The sequence below is a fragment of the Oncorhynchus mykiss genome, chromosome 18 (assembly GCF_013265735.2).
Source record: "Oncorhynchus mykiss isolate Arlee chromosome 18, USDA_OmykA_1.1, whole genome shotgun sequence".
NCBI classification, from domain to species: domain Eukaryota; kingdom Metazoa; phylum Chordata; class Actinopteri; order Salmoniformes; family Salmonidae; genus Oncorhynchus; species Oncorhynchus mykiss.
The window spans coordinates 20,486,174-20,510,355 of NC_048582.1; the positions used below are offsets into that span (position 1 = coordinate 20,486,174).

At 43.4% G+C, this 24,182-nt stretch overlaps 1 protein-coding gene across 4 annotated transcripts in view; it reads right to left on the reverse strand.

Annotated features, from left to right (window-relative positions):
* LOC110495793 (xin actin-binding repeat-containing protein 2) overlaps nucleotides 1-24,182 on the reverse strand; it is a 55,694-nt gene that overhangs the window by 17,992 nt on the left and 13,520 nt on the right. For 3 of the 4 annotated variants that reach the window (XM_021571223.2, XM_021571222.2, XM_021571224.2), the window contains 3 exons: nucleotides 11,744-11,864; nucleotides 1,769-1,953; nucleotides 281-421 (listed from right to left, as the gene is read on the reverse strand). In XM_021571223.2, coding sequence (XP_021426898.2) covers nucleotides 281-421; nucleotides 1,769-1,953; nucleotides 11,744-11,864 — 447 coding nt within the window. Of the gene's footprint in view, nucleotides 1-280; nucleotides 422-1,768; nucleotides 1,954-5,280; nucleotides 5,511-11,743; nucleotides 11,865-24,182 lie in introns of those variants that run through there. The other variant, XM_021571225.2, reaches the window with a different exon arrangement.

Genomic DNA, 24,182 nt, shown 5'->3' on the forward strand with positions numbered 1-24,182 from the left:
ACATGAAGGTTAAATCAAATAAATGTTTTCAAAAATGTAGAGCGTAGAAGCATACATGTCAGAATAGTACTGGCTCCCTGAGACCAGGTCTGGTATATCATATGTTGTTGCTGTACAACTTGCCATACAGCAAAACAAAACAGCATGTGGACCCCATTACCTGAGCCGCACAACAAAACCCACTACTCCACATCCCACCACAGCCCCAGTGCAATATAAATAAATAAGAATGAAGGATTTCTATGTATGGCTTATGCCTTGCCTGTTTAGTTGCCAGTACCTGCACGGATCTCTTTTCTACGTGGACCTGAGTAACGCTGGTCTGGGACTGGGAGGATGAGGCGTACTCCTGGCTCTCAAACTGTTTCTTCACGCTGGCCAGACCCCCTGGCAGAGAACAGGCTTCAGACTCCTCCATAACCTATGAAGAGAAGACATAGGCATCATTCGTTCAAGTCCTCTCCATGCAAAGGGCTCTCAGAAGAGTATCTTCAGGGGTACAGTGGTAGTTAATGCAGAAGTGATAGTTCCTGGGAGGTCCTGAAGGGGGCATAAGTGAGCAGCATATTCCACAGGACTGGACTACTTTCCCTAAATACAGTAGGGAGTTATGACTTGGACCTCATGACATTTGCAAGTCTCCCCACACGATTGGAGATCCCAAACATCTGTGACACCAAGTCAAATCAAACTAACTAGTGCAACACGGCATAACAGTATCAAGCTATGTTTTAGTGGCGTATGCAGACAGTAGCTGTAAAGGTATGGATGGATAATTCTGGTCCAGATTCTGTCTGTTACCCCTCATAGTGTTCAGTAACCCTACAGCCCAGCCTCCCACCGCCAGCTGTCAGCAGCCTCCCCATGGGCCGTGACACTGGGATCAACGGAGGTCACCGCAGTGGCACCGACAAATTACACTGATGGCCTCAATGCAAATCAACATTGGTATCATTATTCAGTACTGAATGTAAAAGTAAATGATACATGATGAATGTTGATATCCCACTACTTGTCTTCAGAATTGTACATGTTACTGTGTGGACAGAGGGTCCTGGAATATGTGGTTGCTGGAAGATCTTTGTCGTGTCCAGGAATATTCAACACTGGGTTTCCTTATGACAAAAGAGGAATTATTTCTATCCATGAGGCTTCTCAGTATAAAAAGGCTTGGAAATACAAAAACGTCATCCTGACGTTCCTTTCAGTTCCAATCAGATAACAGTGACCTGGGTATAGAGAAGCTGAATGGAAGGCAACAGACCAGGGAAGAGAAGCCGTATAATAGTGAATAATAGTGAACCGCTGAGAATAGGAAAAGGCTAAAAGGCTGCGGCTCCGATGGCTTCAGTCCACAGACTGAGTTGAATTAATGGCCTCGGCTTAATACATGCCCTCGTTTTCAATTACAGGTTGGACAAAGTCTAAGCTGCTTTCGGAGAGGTGTTTCTTTACTCTGATGAACCATGTAAAGCGCTTTTTTGTTGTGTTTTTTTATTTTACACAGCAGATTTGCGTGGTCATGGATGTCTGTGTCGAAACGTTTTGAGAATGCGTCATATTTGGACATATGTGAAAATGTTCTGTTAATAATGTCCATTAAAATGGGATGCACTGGCAGTTATACCGTGTGTGTGTTTCAATGTGTGTGTTTGAAGGTATAGTGTCTGTCTTCCTGTCCTGCCTGCTTATCAGCCTGTCTAGTTATTATCCTTGGAGTGTTTTTCCCTCCATCTCTCTTTACGTCCTTGTGGAAGTATCCCCTTACCGTGGCGGATGAGCTGCTGGCCTCCTTCTTGGACACGGCAGCTTGATACATGGCCATACGTTCCTTTAGTGACACGGACTCCGGCTCCTCGCTGGTGGGCGCTCCTCCGTCTCCTTTCCTCTGACTCACCACCCCTTCCCTTTCCTCAGGACGTCCTGACCTGGTTCCACCCGCGCTGCCCGCAGCTGCAAAACGCAACAGACATGGAGTTTACTCTCCAGGACATGAGAATGCAGTTTATGCACGGAACGAGCCGAATCCGTTTGTCACGCGAATTGCCGCTATCGCTCTTACCATTGATTTACAGTGAATCCATGGTTTACGTAAAAGTCAGATCGGTTATGAGTCAACTTTTCAACTTTTCCCAGTGATGTTCACCATTTTGTGGTGCCAATAGACTTATGGTCAAATAAAATAAAACATGTACAAACAGAATAGATACTTTCAAGAGATACTTGTTGACATGACAATGGATGACATTTTAACAGGACGTATTGGAAAAGAGTTGTGCTAGCTACATCCTATTATTAAGGACAGGGCCATGATGTAACTGCGACACAGAGACAACAGTGAAAACCTCTACCAGTGGAGGCTGCTGTGGGGAGGACGGCTCATAATAATGGCTGGAACGGAGTCAATGGAATGGTACCAAACACAAACGTGGTTTCCATGTAGTTTATGCCATTCTATCCAGCGGTTACTGTGAGCCGTCCTCCCCTCAGCAGCCTCCACTCATCTCTTCTGCCATCCAAGTTAGCTTCACTCCTCCGTCTGGCTTGTTCCAGGACCACGTCCCCTCACATGTTTCGTACATGACCCCTCTATACATAGCCATAGACTATGACAATGGGGATTCACAAAGGATGTTGTCATGAAACTGAAGCGAGTCACACTCATCAATCAAACAGGACTGCTCTAACATCACACGCACACACACAAATTGGACGCACACACTGATTAGCGGTTAGTACGGTACATCCCTATAGACGTCCAATTAGTGTCAAGTATTGATTTATGGTTGACTCCGCTACGCTATAAGGCATCATTAAGCCAGTGAGATGACTCCACTGAGGATCTCTCTAACACCCACACTGGACCTCAAGGCTTTTAGCATGTTGATTCTGCCGGGGTTATAATGCATTGAGATCAAAGAGGACACGGATGGAAATGGTAATTGTGTTATGTAGTACACATTGACATTCCTACGTTGTGGATTTTCTCTGCTGTTCCACATACTGGGGCGGGGATCGTAGCCAAAACAGAAGCACATGGATAGAACTGGTATATTTTAAGGAACTGTTCCAATGGTATCTCAGCTACTACTATTAGCGATATAAAGCTATTCTTTGCCTGGTACATACCGTGCGCATATACCCCTATGGAGAAGAGCTAGTCGTCCTAATGCCTGTCAGAAAGTCCTATGAATACATGTGTTATTATCTGCCGGTTTGATTTCCTATTCCTGGAATTGACTGGTTGTCTGACCGGATGAAGTCAAACATGCTCCCTACTTCAAGTCTATTGAAACAGGGCCAAGGTATATATTCGTCTCATAAACGCACATGATTTCTCACAGGAGCCAATCACTTGAATTGGCTACCATGTGATGAAAGCACGTTCCCTTAAACCACCATTTTTAGATCCTCCTGCTATGGCGGGCGTGTTAGTGTTAACCAATCACCCTGCGCTGCCGAGAGAGATAGCTAGAGGATGACACACCAGCACAGCCATGTCCAAAAATAAATGTGGGTTTTACCCACTCTTGACTATAAATACAGGTCAGATACCCTACACCTGAGATCACCTGAAACCTGACACTCGTTTAACACAGCGAACGTGGGATAATGTCCTCATTTATCACTGGGGATAGGTGCGTACCACACCTAAGGCTAAATTAACCGTTAGAACCTTCGTAGGAGCATCGTTAAATCTCAGAGCTGTTTCCCAAAACCATTATTAATGTTGGACTTGAAAATGTTTGTAATCTAACGCCTGCCTCGGACCACTCGTAGAACAGCAAAGTGCATTGTTAGAGGCTTTTTTTTTGCGTTCCCGCATCACTTTATACAGAGCAGATCTTGCGTGCTACATCTTCGGACCGTGTAGGAAATAAGCATATTTTAAACAATCCTAATCCTAAATTACAATGCTATCGGGAAACTGGGCCCTGGGCTGTCAGTAAGACAAAAAGACATACAAGCGTTCTGATGCCATAAAAACTTGACTAAACCAATTCAATGAGAGTCGCAAAATAAATCCTCATTTTTTTTGTATCACAGTTAGAGAAAGAGGGATGAAGGGAAGGAGAGAGAGAGAGGTCAAACACAAGGACATCTCAAAAGAGCAACATTTCTCCAGAAGCCTAAAAGCTTTTTCCTCTACATCACTTGTGCGTTCCTCTGTTTAATTAGCGATATCAACCGATTTCAATGATTATAACGTTTACAAATGGCTTACTGGGTAAAATGCCATAAACTTCCAGCAGATTACCATCTGTTTGCGTTTCGACATTGCTATCTTAAAAGCAGAGGTGCTTTCACTCATTTTATTTTCCTATATTAATTCCCCTTCCACGGAAGGCCACCTACTATGATTAGTCAACAGTGTGTTTTCAACAACTCCACATGGCAGGGATGGGTGGCTCTTGTTCTCTTCCTTGAGTGTTAAGTCTTAATCTCTGATATGCGGGGCAGCGGTGCCTTCATCTGGCTCTACGGATAGGAGGGGGAGGTTGAGGCGGCAGGTGGCTGGTTGAAGGTGGAGGGTGGGCGTCAGGAAAAGTCTATGTGGGAGACAGTATGTGTGGGTACGCATGGCTCAGTGGCTATATTGGGGCCGCAAATGGATCAAAGAGACCACTGGATCAGCCTCAAGCACTTGGTCACAATGTTTCTACTGAGTACGCTCACAGTCGGAGAGCACTCCAGGCGAAATAGCTAAGTCATATCAGATCGGTAAAACCAAGCTGACTTCATGCATGCCTAATCCCACATCCTCGTGGAATCATGCTTCCTTTTGCAATTTTACATGTGATTAATTTAGCAGACGCTCTTGTCCAGAGCGTCTTACAGGAGCAACTAGGGTCAAGTGCCTTGCTTAAAGGCACATCAACAGATCCCTCACATAGATACCTCGGGGATTTGAACCATCGACACCTCGGTCACCAGCACAATCAGCTTCATCTGACAACTCTATACTTCTGGAACACATTTAGAAGACTCTTGCTGTAATTCCAGGCCTGTTTTACATGGTAAAACAACCTAGTCGTATACTACACGCAACCAAAAGCTGTATAAAGCTGAAAAGGCAATCTACTGTCAACACAGTCAATTTACCATTCAGCCTCTCATTCATCCAGTACATATAGTATCTCTCTCTCTCCACGTATCTCTAAGTGTCTTTGTGTTCTCACTCAAATCAATCACGTGACAATGAATGTCAGTCCACCTTTACATGCAGAGTATTGTAACACACTGAAAGGCTATGAAGGTTGTAAAGACTGGCTTACTTACTGTAATGCTCTCTATGCCTTTAGCACGACCGTGTACCTCGACAATACAATCCCACAGATAATGTTGAAGGGCCTTGAAATCCCCTGGGAGACAGCAGCAGGGTCCTTTTGCCCAGCCGTTACCAGAGGAAACTAAAAAAAAAACCTGGGAGGTGATTTAATGAGGGTTGGAGACCGGCTCCAGCAGTGTTGCGATCAGCTCAGCTCTGTGGGGCCTAGTGGACAGTGACAGCTGATTTTATTTTAGATGCCCCCCCTTCCTAAAAGACAGAGCTCAGGAGGGGTAGGGGGGCTTTTTTTAGATGAGGTACCCTACATGCCTTTTACCTTAAGTCACACGGACCTAACGGAACAGACGTCCTGCACTGAGACCTCGAAACCAGACCCGCATCCCTAATTTCTCCGAGAGGAGGGGAAAAGACGAAGGGGTGGGGGCTAATCAACCCAATGAGAGGACCAACTCAAATAACCTCATGCAGGTCCCCAAATCCAGAAATATTGACAATGATGATTCACCATTCTTTTAATATCTTTGATGATGAAATGTGTGAAACCACCCTAGGCTCCCTTTTAAGAGCCACAGACAGCAGGACTTTTTACATGCCAGAAATGAAAGGTAGAAAGTGAAGGGGACTGAGTAAAGGGCAGATACCTGAGGTTCAGGGATCTCCCTTGGCTTCCCGGGCCCAGATGGAGAACAGGGATACCAGATGGGCAGGAGTCCCCTCTGAGACCACAACAGAGCCGCCTGTCATAGCTGGCCCTGATCAGGGAATTTACAACAATCCCTCTAATATCTTAGTGTGTGTGTGTGTGTGTGTTTGTTTGTGGTACCGGGCCTCTCTAAGTAACTGAGTGACGCTGATCCCTCTTTGTGCCATCGAAGCTCCCTCCCCTTAAGTTACTGCCCAGCCTTTCTGAACTGCCTGGCTGAACAGCACCTTATCACCTGAAGATGGAAGAACATCGCCCAACACCTGCCAGATCTCCACATTCGTTTTGTTTGTTTTTACAGCGTGTTTGAGATTCTCTTTGTAATGAAAAGCGCTATATAAAATACATCTATTATTATTATTATTAAAGCCACATGTGTTCTGGGAATCATTGAAAACATCTCCAGGAACAGTTACATAAGTGCATGCCTTAAAGTTTGAGTCCTTAGTTGCTAGATCCATTTTTGGACTTAATGATTCCCATTGGTTCTTGAAGAATATCTTATAAACGCCTCAGGAGCTTATTTTCAACTGTCACACTCCATCAGAACTCAAAATAGCTTGCTTTACTCCAATGTTTAGAAAACAACATAAATGTGAACAAACACTGTAGAGATTCAAAACATGGTTAAATCAAAATATTTGATATCATGAATTTGAGTGGTTAAATTTCTCCAGAACCATTACTTAGCTTTTTAGCTAAACAGGGACGGGGAGTGTGTTTTGTTATTGTTTCAATTAAGGACTCTATCTTAAGAACACACATCAATTTTGATGACTGGAAACTTGACCCTTTACGTGACATGCAAGAAGTATCATTCAATAATTCATCATTGAACTGACATCATGTCGCAGTTAAAAGGCAATTCCGCCGCTTTTCAACCTCATATTCATCATCTCCAGCACCAAACCAGTGTTTAAATATAGTGGGGTCCAAAATGATTGACACCCTTGATAAAGATGAGCAATAAGGACTGTATAAAATAAATCATTCAAATACTGAGCTATATGGTGTGCTCTAAAAAAAAAATGAAGGTTGAGGTCAAAATGATTGACACCATTGAAGATTCTTATCAATAAATTCAAAGGCGTAGTATTTGGTCCTGTGTTCCTAGCACGCAATGACTCTACAAACCCGTTGGACGCATTTGCATTTAGTTTTGGTTGCGTTTCAGATTATTTTGTGTCTAATAGAAATGCATGGTAAATAGTGCATTGTTTCATTTTGAAGTCCCTTTTATTGTAAATACGAATATAATATGTTTCTAAACACGACTGCATTAATGTGGATGCTACAATGATTACAGATAATCCTGAATGAATGATTACTAATGATGAGTGAGACAGCTACAGAGTGTCAAAGGTCATACACCCAAGACATGCTAAACTTCGCTGTTGTTGGTAATGGCGAAGAGGTTAGCATGTCTTGGGGATATGGTCTTTGACCCTCTGTAACGTTCTCACTAACCTGCAGAAAGAGAAAGGGAGACGGCATGAAAGAGGAGAGTAAACTTTGCCCAACAAGAGCTAGCCCCCTCCTTAAGCCATTGACCTTGTGAGAGTAGCTTCACCACGCTAACTTCTCTCATTCGGGCCATTTATCAAAGACTGATTAGCATTAGCTCGCTCAAGGCACCAATGTGCAGACCCTGATGTATCTTGACATTCTACCCAGGGTACTCCTGGTTCTGTTCAGGAAACCTCCAGGTATTGTATAGCTCACTAAATTCAAAAAGATAGCAGTGATTGTTGTTTTCTGCCCTGCAGTGTGTACTATAGGAGGCAATTGGGAGGAGCTATAGGAGGACGGGCTCATTGTAATGGCTGGAATGGAATTAATGGAACAGTATCAAACACATGGAAAACACATGCTTGACTCCATTCCATAAATTCCATTCCAGTCATTACAATGATACCTTCCTCCTATAGCTCCTTCCACCAGCCTCCTCTGGTGCAAAATGTACCCCCAGAGTCAGACATAGCAGTGCATCAACTAAAGAAAAGCCTGCTTATCTCTGCTGTAGGAACCTGTTCCGTGCTGATAATCCCTCTGAAATTGCACATGGATTTCCTGTTCCTGGAGTGTAAACAAATTCGCCCAGAATATCTGATGTCATAGACAACATCCCCTGGCGCTTTATCAGCTAGCTAAGGCCTGCAGGCTTTCAAAGGGTTAATAATGAACGCATTTCACAAATTCTGGAAACTTTTTTTGATAAATCATAGTAGATCAAATTCTCTGGCAAGGCTTATTTTCAGGTCACTGTTTAGACAATAGATAATCACAGTTTTTTGTGTGTGCTGCCTGTCTAGGTAGAGACTGTTGTCCCTCAAAGCACCCTAGCCCTCTGGTTCTGTTTGAGTATTGTGCTTAATGGAAGTTAATGGGAGGAAGTTAACTTTTGCCATTTAGAGAAGCCCTAAGAGAAACACTGTGGATCGTTACGTGTCAATCTGAGTGACTGCAGCTTCGATTTTCCTGAGGCTAAAATCTCCTCCAATAACCTTCATGGGTAAAATCCCCCGAATAAATTGCCTAGTTTAACAAAAATTAAGTGGTGCTTCTCTCAACGAAGCGTATCCCCTGATATTATAAAATATTATCACTACAATTGTGAATATGACATCCCATTTTAAAAATATTGTGTTGTTTGGACCCACGGGTGTGGGCTATATGAACCAGACCCAGAATCCACTGGGATATACAAAAGGGAGATATTGTAACCACGGTTGTCTATTTAAAAGACAAAAGCATGCTGGTTCGGAGGTGAGGTGAGTGCTTGTTTAAAGCACAAATTGCAGTGTGTCGTTCACAGGTCTTTATTTAACACGGTGGCTTTGGACAAACAGCTCCTTTACCCCCTCTGTCACTCACTGTGAGCTGGAAATCACATGATGCTGTCACTGACATGACACTGTCAATCGGTCAGCTCTCACAAACCCTCATCACTCACACCAACACCGGTCCGCAAAGGCCACAGTGTCTTCCAACTTTAGCTACCACAGTGATTTAGGGCTGGTTAACTTCACTAGGGTAGGTGGCAGCATTCGGAATTTTGGATGAAAAGCGTGCCCAAATTAAACTGCCTGCTACTCAGGCCCAGAAGCTAGGATATGCATATAATTAGTACATTTGGATAGAAAACACTCCAAAGTTTCCAAAACGGTTAAAATAATGTCTGTGAGTATAACAGAACTGATATGGCCGGTGAAAGCCAGAGGAAATTCCAACCAGGAAGTACTATTATTTTGAAAGGCTGTTTTTCCATTGAAAGCCTATCCAACATACAAAGACTTAGGACCCAGTTCACGAGCTCTATGGCTTCTTCTGCATGTGGCCAGTCTTTAGGCATTGTTTCAGGCTTTTACTCAGAAAAATGAGGGAGATACAGCACTTTAAATCAGTGGCCAGTGGAAATTTCCAGCCATGAGTCCTGCGCCTGATCGGGAATGCGTGTTTCTTGTTTCCCCATTTCTATTGACGAAGCTTTTGTCCGGTTGAAATATTATTGATTTTTAAAATTAAAATTTGACCCCCTTTTCTCCCCAATTTTTGTGGTATCCAATTGTTAGAAATTACTATCTTGTCTCATCGCTATAACTCCCGTACGGGCTCGGGAGAGACGAAGGTCGAAAGCCATGCGTCCTCCGAAAGCGCGCATCCAACCCGGAAGCCAGCCACACCAATGTGTCGGAGAAAACACTGTGCACCTGGCTGCCTTGGTTAGCGTGCACTGCACCCGTTCCGCCACAGGAGTCGCTGGTGCGCAATGAGACAAGGATATCCCTACTGGCCAAACCCTCCCTAACCCGGACGACGCTAGGCCAATTGTGCATCGCCCCACGGACCGGCCGGCTGCGACAGAGCCTGGGCGCGAACCCAGAGTCTCTGGTGGCACAGCTAGCCATGATTTTAAACATCGTTTGGCATGTTTCTACTAACTTTTATTGTACTTTTTTAAACATTTTGCCTGCACCTTGAGCATTCGGATTACTGGACAAAACACTCAAACAAAAATGAGGTTTTTGGTCATAAAGAGGGACATTATCAAACAAAACAAACATTTATTGTCTAACATGGAGACCTGGAAGTGCCACCAGATGAAGATCATCAAAGGTAAGTGATTCATTTTAATGCTATTTCTGACTTTTGTGACACCTCTCCTTGGTAGGAAAATGGCTGTATGTTTTTCTGTGGCTAGGTGCCGACCTAACATAATCGCAAAGTGTGCTTTCGCCGTAAAGCATCTTTGAAATCTGACACAGCAGTCGCATTAAGGAGAAGTTTATCTTTATTTGTATGTTTAACACTTGTATCGTTTATCAATGTTTATGATGAGTATTTCTGTAATTTGATGTGGCTCTCTGCACTTCACCAGATGTTTGTTTGAGACAATGCATTTCTGAACATAACGCGCCGATGTAAACTGAGATTTTTGGATATAAATATGAACTTTATCGAACAAAACATACATGAATTGTGTAACATGAAGTCCTATGAGTGCCATCTGATGAAGATCATCAAAGGTTAGTGATTAATTTAATTGCTATTTCTGATTCTTGCAAGCCCTCTCCTTGGCTGGAAAATGGCTGTATGGTTTTCTGTGACTAGGTGCTGACCTAACATAATCGCATGGTGTGCTTTCGCAGTAAAGCCTTTTTGATATCGGACACTGTGGTTGGATTTACAAGAAGTTTATCTTTAAAATGGTGTATAATACTTTTATGTTTGAGGAATTTTATGGGATTTCTGTTGTTTTGAATTTCTCTGGTACCAGAGAGGTTAACCATTTCACATGACCGACGTGACATTTGAGAATAAATAAAATAATCTGGAAATTCAACTGCTGTATATAGGTTGTTACTTAAACCACAACAACAACTAGGAGTAATGACGTGTGTGTGTGTGGGAGTGTGTGAGTGTGTGAGTGAGTGAGTGAGTGAGTGAAACACACAGTGAGCTTTCAACATGTCCATCATTCCACTGAGCCTTTCCCCACCCACTGTCTCTCTCTCGCTTTCTGTCGCTCCCTCCCTCCCTCCCTCCCTCCCTCCCTCCCTCCCTCCCTCCCTCCCTCCCTCCCTCCCTCATTCACACACACACACACACACACACACACACACACACACACACACACACACACACACACACACACACACACACACACACAGAAGCACCTCAACATGACCCCAATGTCACACACTCAAGCATTATCTCACTCAGGTCATGTCCTCTGCCTTCACACGTGTAAATAATTTAAATGGAGTGAAACAGGGAAATGTGTATTTGTGGATGATTTACCATTACAGAAACATACATCTGAGAACCTTTTTAAATACTGCACCTTTTTGGATGGAGAATACTGCACATTCCCCACGACTACTCTGTACAGACAGCGTTATCAGTTTCAGTGGAAAAGGGAAAACCCACAATGCAGCCACTCGGCAACTTCTCCTATCACAGTAATGGAAACACTGTTTGTGTATCTAGGGTTGTTCATTTTCTACCTCGGATGGTACTCAATTCCCAGAGTAGATTTGATCCCACACAGGACAATACAGTACATTCTCAGCACACAAGCTCATCTTCAGATTTCTCTCTCAAACACACGTAACCAATATCACATTCTGTATCTACTATGTGGATTTGAAGAAATTCTTTGAAAGTTGTGAAACCTGATTTCTGATGGAATAAAAGTCCTGGAGGAGGCGGTAAGCCAGTGCGTAATACTACAGTCATGGACTACTTACAGAGGCTGGGTTCTTGAGTTGAGGCCATGTTCTCACCAGGTGATGGGTCACTCTTCTGGTCCAGCTGGTAGCTACTGGCTGGGGCTCTTCTAGATGTGCTGGACTGTACGGCTCTTACTTCCTGGTTAGGGAAAGAGAGAGAGGGAGGAAGGGAGAGAGAGGAGGGGGAGGTGAGTGTATTATCAGAGGAAGCACCTGTGCTTTCCCAGAAGGGGGTGGAGATTGAGGTACAGGTCATAGCTCAATATGCACACACACACATGACCATACACACACACACACACACACACGCACACACACACACACACACACACACACACAAACACACACACAGTACCAGTCTGAAAAATGATCCACCCAGTGAGTGTTAGGTGTCATTGAACCCCTGGACACCAGTGGAACATTATCGATGGTAGCGAGGATGTCTGTGTCTGTTGACTGGATGGCAAACAAACCTCTGAACTTACAGCGCAAACACTGACGACCTTGACTGGAATGTGCAAAACAGGCATCGACTGGAAAGTTACAGCAAACAAAACACTCCAGTGAATTTTAATTGGCAAACTCTTAGTGTGTGTAGCAGCTTAAGGCTACACCCTTCAATAAGAACTGTAGGTTACACAACTACTGTGTTAGACAAAATGCAATGTTATAATGCCAAATGTTGTTAGTGGCATATCCTCGAGGCATATAACTTGTGTTTCCTGAAGTGTTTTTTTTTGTTGGTCAAATGTAGAAACTAGTAGACAAAGCACGCCTCGTTTTCTTGCAAATCAGTACTGTCTGGAACAAACACACCTGTGTGTTGTTTTCCAAGAACTATTTGCAAATCAAATGTGTTTCCTGTGGTATTTCATCTACAGCTTCCCAGCGGGACCTGGGGAAGAGTGACAACAAGGAAACAACAACACATGGACACAACAGACAATGCTCCCAAACACCTGCCACAATCAGAGAAACGCACCCGAGACAAATCTAGGACACACACACACACACAAAGAGACAATGTATTTGAAGGGCATGTCCATGAGAGGAACAGCTTGTGCGGTGTGTCGAGGTCACAGGTCCCAAAACAGAGTTAACCTGTGGTCTGGGTTCTTCGATTGACTGAATGTGGGATTTTAGTCCCTCACACTTCAAGCTTTGTCAACAGCAGTACAGCAGTAAACACCATGTAGCTGAACACTCCATTCTGTAAATCTCGAACCACTCCTCTCCTCAGGAACGAGCTACCAGCCTCCCACTGGATCGTGATACCATTTCTGTTGACGTCTCCCGTTTTTTGAATAACAGGAAGTCTATGGCAGCGCTTGTGTGTTGCTCCGGAGATGTTTAAAAGCGTCGTTAGCGGCAATAGAACTGATGTTTGAACAGCATTTGTGTCTGTGAAGTAGGGATTGACGGTATAGAGAAGACTGTGTGCTAATCTCGAGACGAGGGTTCCATTCAATCTAATCCACAAGGGGATTTTGGAGTTAAATCACCTGTAAATAATAATGCTCCACTGCAAACATGTTGGCACAGTGAGTTTATTTCACTGTTGAAAAGAATCCAGTTGCACATTGTATCACAGCAAGCAAGTGGTGTATTCTAATTGATTTCATTGGATATGGCCCGCAGTCATGTTACCGGGCAGACTGGGCTCGATCCCCCTCTATGTCTATTCAGCTCTGAGGTCAGATGTCAACAAACAGGGCAGGATGTAGAACATATTTATCAGTGGAGTGAGCATTTACATCACATAATATAGGCAGCAATTATATGACACATTTCTAAACAAAACATGTCATATCTCTACTGTGTATACGTATATACACATAAGTTCATTCAGCAGTATCTTCATGTATTTCCTCACCCATTCCCATTAAAATAGATCAAATGTTTTCTGCTTTTCTCCTCTATCATGCCACAGCATTTCCATTTCTGAAGAGGAATGGGGTCAGAGAAGACACAGACAGGAGGCCATTTCCCAGGGATACTAGTTAGCCAGATCCTATCCTCCATATGTTCCCGTTGGCCCTGCCACAGATTCCCCGTCAGCCTTCCCATCCAGCCTGGGGAATTACTTCCCCTTACGCTCCCCTTGACAGACTGACATCATTAATAAGGTACGTGCTTCAGGAAATCTACCAGCCTCAGAGACAATACGCAGGAAAAATAAATTGCCCTTTTAAGGGTGTCTCAGTAATGAAATCAATGCCACCCGTCCATGACATTAATGCTGATGTGACAGCGTGCACAGTAAAATGCCGGTCGGACACGTGTCAGGGGAAACCATGGCGATGACATCAGTTTATTATGTGGAGCTGCAGATTAGGAAGTGACATCGCGACCTGTTGTTTTCTGTCACCTGGGGGTGCACTCATACACAACCATGCCTATTAAAACCTAGTAAAGTACATCATACAGTAACTATAGGTGATCTCTCTCTCTCTCGTGCTCTGTGTCCGCATAGAAAAGGGAGTTCTGGCTGAGATGACGGACTAGAAGGGGTTGCTGAGGGAAATGGCAGCTCATATGCGACTGACTCACCACTTGGAGGGATGCTTTGTTTCTAATGATGCACACACAGACGCACATATACACACCACCAAGCCTGATTGCTCCTGGCTAGGAGGTCTAATGTTGTGAAAGCTGCCTTATTGCTTTCCTGGCACAACATGAAGTGACATGAAGATGACTCATCAGGACCCACAGTTGATAGTCAAGACAGAGACATACCAGTAGGCTGTAGGAGGCATCTGCCTTGCTGCTGGTGGAGAACATCTCATGTTTCTTCACTCGCCTTAAATCAATCCAATACTTTGTTAATCAATCAAATGTTCTGAGTCACAGCGTCACAAAACTTGCTTAACCTGAGCACGCACTGTACCTGAACAAGTTTGATTTCACGTTCTCCTCCTCTTTAGTGAAGTAACAGCTTTAGTTTCTGGTTTGGAAGCTTTTGCTGAAACAGCAGATACTTCCTGTCTTTGAAGGTCACCCAGAAGCACTTAACAGACTCCAGAGTGTCTCATCCAAACCTTGGCAAGAGCTTCTCTTTCCATCGGAGTTGTTTGTTTGCATCCAATGCCATTAGCTCTCCTCACAGTCCAAAACGTTTGCTGTGAAAAATATTGTACAGTACAATTATTTGTTGACTCCCCATTATTAGGATCCACCCACTTATATTTCAAGCACTCTCAATCCAACACATCACAAAAGAGTTGCAGCGAGGATAGAAAGATAGAGATGAGAGCGGGGAGAGCAAGAGATAAAGGGGGATACCTAGCCAGTTTTACAACTGAATGCATTCAACTGTAAGAGATAGTGAAGATAGCTGGCAGTAGAAAGTGTCATGACGTTGACCTGGGGGAAGGTTTATGACAGTCATAAATACATCTTCCCCCCTTTTTCCTCTCTCTACCCTACTGATGTTACATTTGCAAAACCCTTGGTTAACATAGAGATTCTGGGAACATCAGAAGGTGGGGGGAAATGAACAATATTCTGGTAATCTGACCAATTGAACATATGCGGTGGTACTTAATGAATATGATGTCAGTTCGGTTGTCATCTGAGACATTCTCATCAATGATAAGATGACATAAACTCTACAGTGGAAAGTCTACACATCAGAGTTATCGGATTCACATGGAATTGTTGTTCAATTTAAATGTCTGAATAGGAAATTATCCGTGATGGGATGAAATGGGATTTTAGCTTCTAAAATGTGAGATTTGGGTTTTCATAAGGTAGGGCTCTGCTCAATCAGTGGCCCGCCCCTGTGAAGGGACATGGGCTATAAAACTTTTCAGACACACCCTCCTCTCCCTTCCTATATAAAGCCTTGACGACAATATAACCTCCTGTTCCGAGGATGTGGGGACGACGGTCCAATGTCAGAATGGTTCAGATAATAACTACAGAACGAAGCCAACATCAGTGTGAGCTTTGGTTGCGAATGGTATGAACTTTGAACTCTTATTCACTACAGAAGTGATACCTACTAGCCGTTGAGTTAGCAACAGCCACTGCAGGGTTAGGAAGGAACAGACAGAGTATCCCGTCTATCACACAACAACGTTACTACAATGTATCTAATTGACCACCAGAGACATTCTTCAAAGGACTCGGTTGGGCAACACGGCCTTCCATCTACCACCAACCTACCGAAGCGCAGCTCAGGGTAAATATTTATTGCATTTTCCATTTCCAAATGGGCGGTAATTTAGAATGCACAAGATACTGTATTTACGATAGCACAGCTTCACCCTTTGTTCCTCAGTCTTCCCGCTCTTTCACTCTAACCCAGCCCTTTTCTTTTGTGTAACAAGCTGTTATATCTGTTCCGCCCGCTAGGGACATTTTCCTTTATGACGTAATTTGTAATCAAGTTATGATTGAATTATGTGTATGTGTAATTGTGTGTGATTAGTTAGGTATTTAGTAAATAAATAATTAAACCCAATTTTGTATTGCTGATTCAACTTGTTAGCCAGGGTTCGTGCAGATAACCAAGAATTTACAACTTTCAGATGAGACTGAATTAAGAGGACGATTAATATTGACTGCTATTGATGTAAAATACTACTAGGTCTTTAAGAGTTTATTCGGAAGATAACAGCTCTATAAATATTATTTTGTGGTGCCCGACTCTCTAGTTAATTACATTTACATGATTAGCTCAATCAGGTAATATTAATTACGGATAAATTATTTTATAGAATAGCATGTCATATCACTTAATCCGGCATAGCCAAAGACACGACAAAAGCCTAAATAATATATTTGACCTTTCAGTTTCCCTATCAAATCTAAACATTTCAAGCAGACAATTAACAACAATGACAAATGGTTTGAGGCAAAAACCTAAGAAAGAAATTGGGAAACCTATCCAACCAAAAACATAGAGATCCAGAAAACCAGAGCCTACGATTTCACTATGGTGAATCACCAAAACAATACAGAGTATTGAACGCCTCAATCCACAAAAGTGGAGACAAATTCAACCCCAATAACTACCATGGGAAATGCGTCAACAGCAACCTTGGGAAAATCCTATGCATCATCATTAACAGCAGACTCGTACATTTCCTCAGTGAAAACAATGTACTAAGCAAATGTCGAATGGGCTTTTTACTAAATTACCGTACGACAGAACATGCATTCACCCTGCACACCCTAATTGACAAACAAACAAAACAAAACAAAGACAAAGTCTTCTCATGTTTTGTTGATTTCCAAAAATCGTTTGACTCAATTTGGCATGAAGGTCTGCTATACAGTTACAAAAAATCTGATATATAATAACAAAACAGTGTTGGGGGGAAAACATAAAATCCGTGTACACAAACAACAAATGTCCAAAAAAACACACATTTCTATCACGACTTCCACCGAAGTCGGTTCCTCTCCTTGTTCGGGCGGCGCTCGGCGGTTGGCGTCGCATGTCTTCCAGCCATCATCGATCCACTTTACATTTTCCTTTTGTTTTGTCTTGTCTTCCCACACACCTGGTCTCATTTCCCTCATTACATGTTGTGTATTTAACCCTCTGTTTCCCCAATGTCTTTGTGCGGAATTGTTTATTGTAAGTGCATGTGCACGTTTTCTCTGGTGCGCGAAGGTTTTTGTACCCATTTGTTTGTTGTTCTGGTTACCGGTGGTTTTATTAATAAACTCCGTTGATTACCCAGTTTTGCTCTCCTGCGCCTGACTTCCCTGCCGCCTGTTACGCACTCCCTTACAATTTCTTTCAAAAGGGCCGTGAGGTGAGACAGGGATGCAACTTCAGCCCCTCCGTCTTCAACACACACACACACACACACACACACACACACATATATTTTAAATGTTTTAATTTATTTATTTCACCTTTATTTAACCAGGTAGGCTAGTTGAGAACAAGTTCTCATTTGCAACTGCGACCTGGCCAAGATAAAGCATAGCAGTGTGAACAGACAACACAAAGTTACACATGGAGTAAACAATTAACCAGTCAATAACACAGTAGAAAAAAAAGAAAGTCTATATACATTGTGTGCAAAAGGCATGAGGAGGTAGGCGAATAATTACAATTTTGCAGATTAACACTGGAGTGATAAATGATCAGATGGTCATGTACAGGTAGAGATATTGGTGTGCAAAAGAGCAGAAAAGTAAATAAATATAAACAGTATGGGGATGAGGTAGGTAAAATTGGGTGGGCTATTTACCGATAGACTATGTACAGCTGCAGCGATCAGTTAGCTGCTCAGATAGCAGATGTTTAAAGTTAGTGAGGGAGATAAAAGTCTCCAACTTCAGCGATTTTTGCAATTCGTTCCAGTCACAGGCAGCAGAGAACTGGAACGAAAGGCGGCCAAATGAGGTGTTGGCTTTAGGGATGATCAGTGAGATACACCTGCTGGAGCGCGTGCTACGGGTGGGTGTTGCCATCGTGACCAGTGAACTGAGATAAGGCGGAGCTTTACCTAGCATGGACTTGTAGATGACCTGTAGCCAGTTGGTCTGGCGACGAATATTTAGCGAGGGCCAGCCGACTAGAGCATATAGGTCGCAGTGGTGGGTGGTATAAGGTGCTTTAGTAACAAAACGGATGGCACTGTGATAAACTGCATCCAGTTTGCTGAGTAGAGTATTGGAAGCTATTTTGTAGATGACATCGCCGAAGTCGAGGATCGGTAGGATAGTCAGTTTTACTAGGGTAAGTTTGGCGGCGTGAGTGAAGGAGGCTTTGTTGCGGAATAGAAAGCCGACTCTAGATTTGATTTTAGATTGGAGATGTTTGATATGAGTCTGGAAGGAGAGTTTACAGTCTAGCCAGACACCTAGGTACTTATAGATGTCCACATATATATATCAACGAATTGGCAAGGGCACTAGAACAGACTGGAGCACCCCCCTCACCCTACTAGAATCTGAAGTCAAATGTCTACTGTTTGCTGATGATATAGTGCTTCTGTCCCCAAACACCAAATTAAGACTCTGCATGCAGAATTCTATACAATTATAATCTGTGTACAACGTAAAACATCAAATAATGCTTGCACAGCAGAATTATGCCAAAACTAGCTAATTATCAAAATCCAGAAAAGAGACTTCTGCAACCTTCTAAAAGGAAGCGATTCCCAAACCTTCCATAACAAAGACATCACCTACAGAAGGATTAACATAGAGAAGAGTTCCCTAAGCAAGCTGGTCCTGGGGCTCCTTCACAAACATAAACAGACCCACAGAGCCCCAGGACATCAACAGCAACACAATTAGACCCTACCAAATCACGAGAAAACAAAAACATAATTACTTGACACATTTGAAAGAATTAACAAAAAACAAACAAAGCAAACTGGAATGCTATTTTGACTATGTATAGACTCAGTGAGCACACCCTTGCTATTGAGACAGGAACTCCCATAGGCAGAGCTGGCTCTCAAGAGAATACGGGCTATGTGCAGACTGCCCCAAAATGTGGTGGAAACTGAGACACACTTTTCTCTCAGATTACACAGATCCACAAAGAATTTGAAAAGAAATCCAATTTTGATGAACTCACATATCTATTGGGTGAAATACGACAGTGTGCCGTCACAGCAGCAATATTTGTGACCTGTTGCCACAAGAAAAGGGCGACCAGTGAAAAACATAAATATGGGTTGTATTTACAATGGTGTTTGTTCGTTTATTTTCCCTTTTGTACTTTAACTATTGGCACATCGTTATAACACTGTACGTAGCCATAATATGATTTTTGAGATCTCTATTCTTTTGAAACCTTTGTGAGTGTAATATTTATTGTTTCTGATTGCATTCAACTTTTGTTCATTGTCTAGTTAACATATGTTTCCCAAGCCAATAAAGCCATTTGAATTGAACTGAGAGAGAGGTAGAGAGAGAGAGGGATACAGAGAGAGACAGAAAGGGAGCAAGAGAGAGAAAACAGAGAGTGAGAGAGGAGACATACAGACAGGCACATAGTGGAGAGAAAGAGAGAGGCTGAGTAGAGAGAAAGTGTTGTGATGGAGTGGGCCCAGCTTGGCTGTGGCGTCTCCAAGCAGGTTTGAGATGATTAGGAGCCTCTGTCTCGCTGGGCCAGCTGACACACACAGAGGAGCTAAACAGTACTGTGTGCCAGATGGCCAGACGGCCAGACAGACAGGCTGCAGAAGTGTCATATGTTGTATGGGTGGAGAGGACATTCTAGGCACCAGGCTTTATTGTTGTAAACACCTCTCACTCTAACACACTCATCACAACACAGTACATAAAACCCAGAAAAGCCACAGCTACAGTTGGGGGATTAGGGATGATGTAACACTCCTCTGAGTGTAGGCTACTTTGCACTGGATTTATGGAGGGTGTAGGAAGTACTCTGGAAAAAAATTGTCAATGTTGATATAACATGCATAATCATTTTTTCCACTGAACATTTCTGAGAGAGACAGAGAGTCGGAAACTACAGAGAGTCAACATGAAAAAAAGAGTGTGGTTCTGAAATGTGCTCATCATGCTTCACCATAGATGGGACTTGTTTATGACGTACAGTGGCCTGCTTGTTAACTCCCCAGAACCAACATCACTCTCTCTCTCTCTCTCTCTCTCTCTCTCTCTCTCTCTCTCTCTCTCTCTTTCTTTCTCTCTTTCTCTCTCACCCACTCTCGCTCTCTCTCTTGCTCACTCTCTCTCTCTCGCTAATTCTCTCTCTCTCACTCTCTCTCAATTTCAATTGGGAAACATATGTTAACATTGCCAAAGCAAGGGATCTAGATAATAAACAAAACCCCATTCAGCTAGCAGAAACCCTCGCCAACAGCCAATGAAATTGCAGGGCGCCAAATAGCAAAGCACAAATAGAGATAAAATGAATCACTAACCTTTGATGATCTTCATCAGATGACACTCATAGGACTTCATGTTACACAATACATGTATGTTTTGTTCGGTAAAGTTCATATTTATGTCCAAAAATCTCATTTTACATTGGTGTGTTATGTTCAGTAGTTCCAAAACATGTAGTGCTTTTGCAGAGAGCCACATTATTTACATAAATACAGTTGATGACAATACATGTGTTATACATGGAAATATAGATAAACTTCTCCTTAATGCAACAGCTGTGTCAGATTTCAAAAAAACTTTACGGAAAAATAATAATCTGAGTACGGCGCTCAGAGCCCAAAACAGCCCAAAGAAATATCCGCCATGTTGCGCAGTCAACATTAGTCAGAAATAGCATTATAAATATTCACTTACCTTTGATGATCTTCATCAGAATGCACTCCCAGGAATCCCAGTTCCACAATAAATTTAGATTTGTTCGATAAAGTTCATAATTTATGTCCAAATAGCTTCTTTTGTTACGGCGTTTCGTAAACAAATCCAAAAGCGCGTTCAGTTCCAGCCGAACGTCGTGCGAAAAGTTCAAAAAGTTATATTACAGGTCGTAGAAACGTGTCAAACTAAGTATAGAATCAATCTTTAGGATCATAAATGTTCAATAATGTTCCAACCGGAGAATTCCATTGTCTGTAGAAAAGCAATGGAACGAGAGCTACCTCTCATGTGAAATGCGCGTGACTGAGATTGAGGCTGCTGCCAGACTTCTGACTCAATCAGCTCTCATTCGGCCCTCCTTCACAGTAGAAGCCTGAAACAATGTTCTAAAGACGGTTGACATCTAGTGGAAGCCTTAGGAAGTGCAAAATGACCCATATCCCACTGTGTATTCGATAGGGGCTGAGTTCAAAAACTACAAACCTCAGATTTCCCACTTCCTGTTTGGATTTCTTCTCAGGTTTTGGCCTGCCATATGAGTTATGTTATGCTCACAGCCATCATTCAAACAGTTTTAGAAACTTCAGCGTGTTTTCTATCCAATACTAATAATAATATGCATATGTTAGCATCTGGGACTGAGTAGGGGGCAGTTTACTCTGGGCATGCTTTTCATCCAAAAGTGAAAATGCTGCCCCCTATCCCAAAGAAGTTTTAACAGTTAACATTACACTCACAAAAGTTCCAAAAGAATAAAGACATTACAAATGTAATATTATGTGCAAATAGTTAAAGTACAAAATAAAAAATAAATAAACATAAATATGAGTTGTATTTACAATGGTTTTTGTTCTTCACTAGTTGTGTCACGTTCGTCATAAGGATCGGACCAAGGTGTCGCGTGGTATGCGTACATTCTCTTTTAATGAATGAACCACTTAACAAAAACAACAAAACCAATGAACGAAACGTGAAGCTATACGAATAGTGCAGACAGGCAACTAAACATAGACAAGATCCCACAACACAAGTGAAGAAATGGCTACCTAAATATGATCCCCAATCAGAGACAACGATAAACAGCTGTCTCTGATTGGAACCATATCAGGCCAACATAGACGTACAAAACCCCCTAGACATACAAAAACCCTAGACATACAGAACCTAGAGTACCCACCCTAGTCACACCCTGACCTAACCAAAATATATAGAAAAACAGAGATATCTAAGGTCAGGGCGTGACAGTACCCCCCCCCCCCCCCCCTCCCCCCAAAGGTGCGGACTTCCGGCCGCAAACCTGAACCTATAGGGGAGGGTCCGGGTGGGCATTCACCCTCGCTGGCGGCTCCGGTTCTGGACGCAGCCCCTCCTCCTTACGCTGATCCCTCCGCTTCTGTTGAACCGGACCGTGGATCATCGCCGGAGACTCTTGACTGCAGCTCGTCGCTGAAGACTCTAGACTGCAGCTCGTCGCTGGAGGCCCCGGACTGGGGATCGTCGCTGGAGGCCCCGGACTGGGGACCGTCGCCAGAAGTTCTGGACTGGGAACTGTTGCCGGAAGCTCTGGACTGGGAACTGTTGCCGGAAGCTCTGGACTGTGGAGGCACACTGGAGGCCTGATGCGTGGTGCCGGCAATGGTGGTACCAGGCTGGTGACACGCACCTCAGGGCGAGTGCGGGGAGGAGGCACAGGATGTACTGGACTGTGGATGCACACTGGAGACCTGATGCGGGGGACCGGTACATGTGAACAGGACACACCTGACTGGGAAAGCGCACTTGAGGGAGAGTTGGCACAGGACGCACTGGGTTGTGAAGGAACGATGGAGACCTGGTGTGTATAGCCGGCATAAATTGCTCCGGAACTTTAACACACGTTTCAGGATGAGTACGGGGAGCTGACTCAGTGGCACCAAACTGACAACACGTTCCTTTATTCCAAATCCGTGCGTCCTCCACCAACTCAACAACTCCCCCATTTCTCTCTCCTCTGAGTACTCCTTCTTCTCCCAGACTGGCCCTGGTTTACTCCTCGGCTCCGCCGACTGCTCCATGTGCCTCCCCCCAAGAATGGGCTTAACTCCTCGTATCGACGCTGTTCCTCTCTCGCTGCCTCTATCTCCTCCTTCGGATGGCGATACTCCCCGGCCTGCGTCCAGGGTCCTTTTCCAAGTCCAGGCCTCCTCGCCATGCTGTTTGGTCCATTTGTGGCGGGATCTTCTGTCATGTTCGTCATAAGGATCGGACCAAGGCGCAGCGTGGTATGCGTACATTCTCTTTTAATGAATGAACCACTTAACAAAACCAACGAACGAAACGTGAAGCTATATGAATAGTGCAGACAGGCAACTAAACATAGACAAGATCCCACAACACAAATGAGGAAAATGACTACCTAAATATGATTGGAACCATATGAGGCCAACATAGACATACAAAAAACCCTAGACATACAAAAACTAGAGTACCCACCCTAGTCACACCCTGACCTAACCAAAATATATAGAAAAACAGAGATATCTAAGGTCAGGGCGTGACAGGTTGCCCTTTTCTTATGGCAACAGGTCACAAATTTTGCTGCTGTGATGTCCCACTGGTATTTCACCCAATAGATATGGGAGTTTAACAAACTCGGGTTTGTTTTCTAATTCATTGTGTATCTGTGTAATCTGAGGAAAATATGTCTCTAATATCATACATTGGGCAGTTTAGAAAGTGCAGCTCAGTTTTCACCTAATTTTGTGGGCAGTGTGCACATAGCCTGTCTTCTCTTTGAGAGCCAGATCTGCTTACGGCGACCTTTCTCAATAGCAAGGCTATGCTCACTGAGTCTGTACATAGTCAAACGCTTTCCTTACGTTTGGGTCAGTTACAGTGGTCAGGCATTCTGCTACTGTGTACTCTCTGTTAAGGACCAAATAGCATTCTAGTTTGCTCTGTTTTTTTGTTAATTCTTTCCAATGTGTCTCTCTCTCTCTCATTCTCTCTCGTTCATTCTCTCTCTCTCTCTCTCTGACTAGGCCATTCTCTCTGTCTCATCCCACTGGGCCTATGCGTAATGAATGCAAATCATGTTTCACTCCCTTTTATCAGGCTCCTCTGCCTCTTAATGTTTGCTGAGCGCTGCCAAACACCAACTCCATCCGACGCTATTTATACGTACGAGTGGCGGATCTAAACCGGT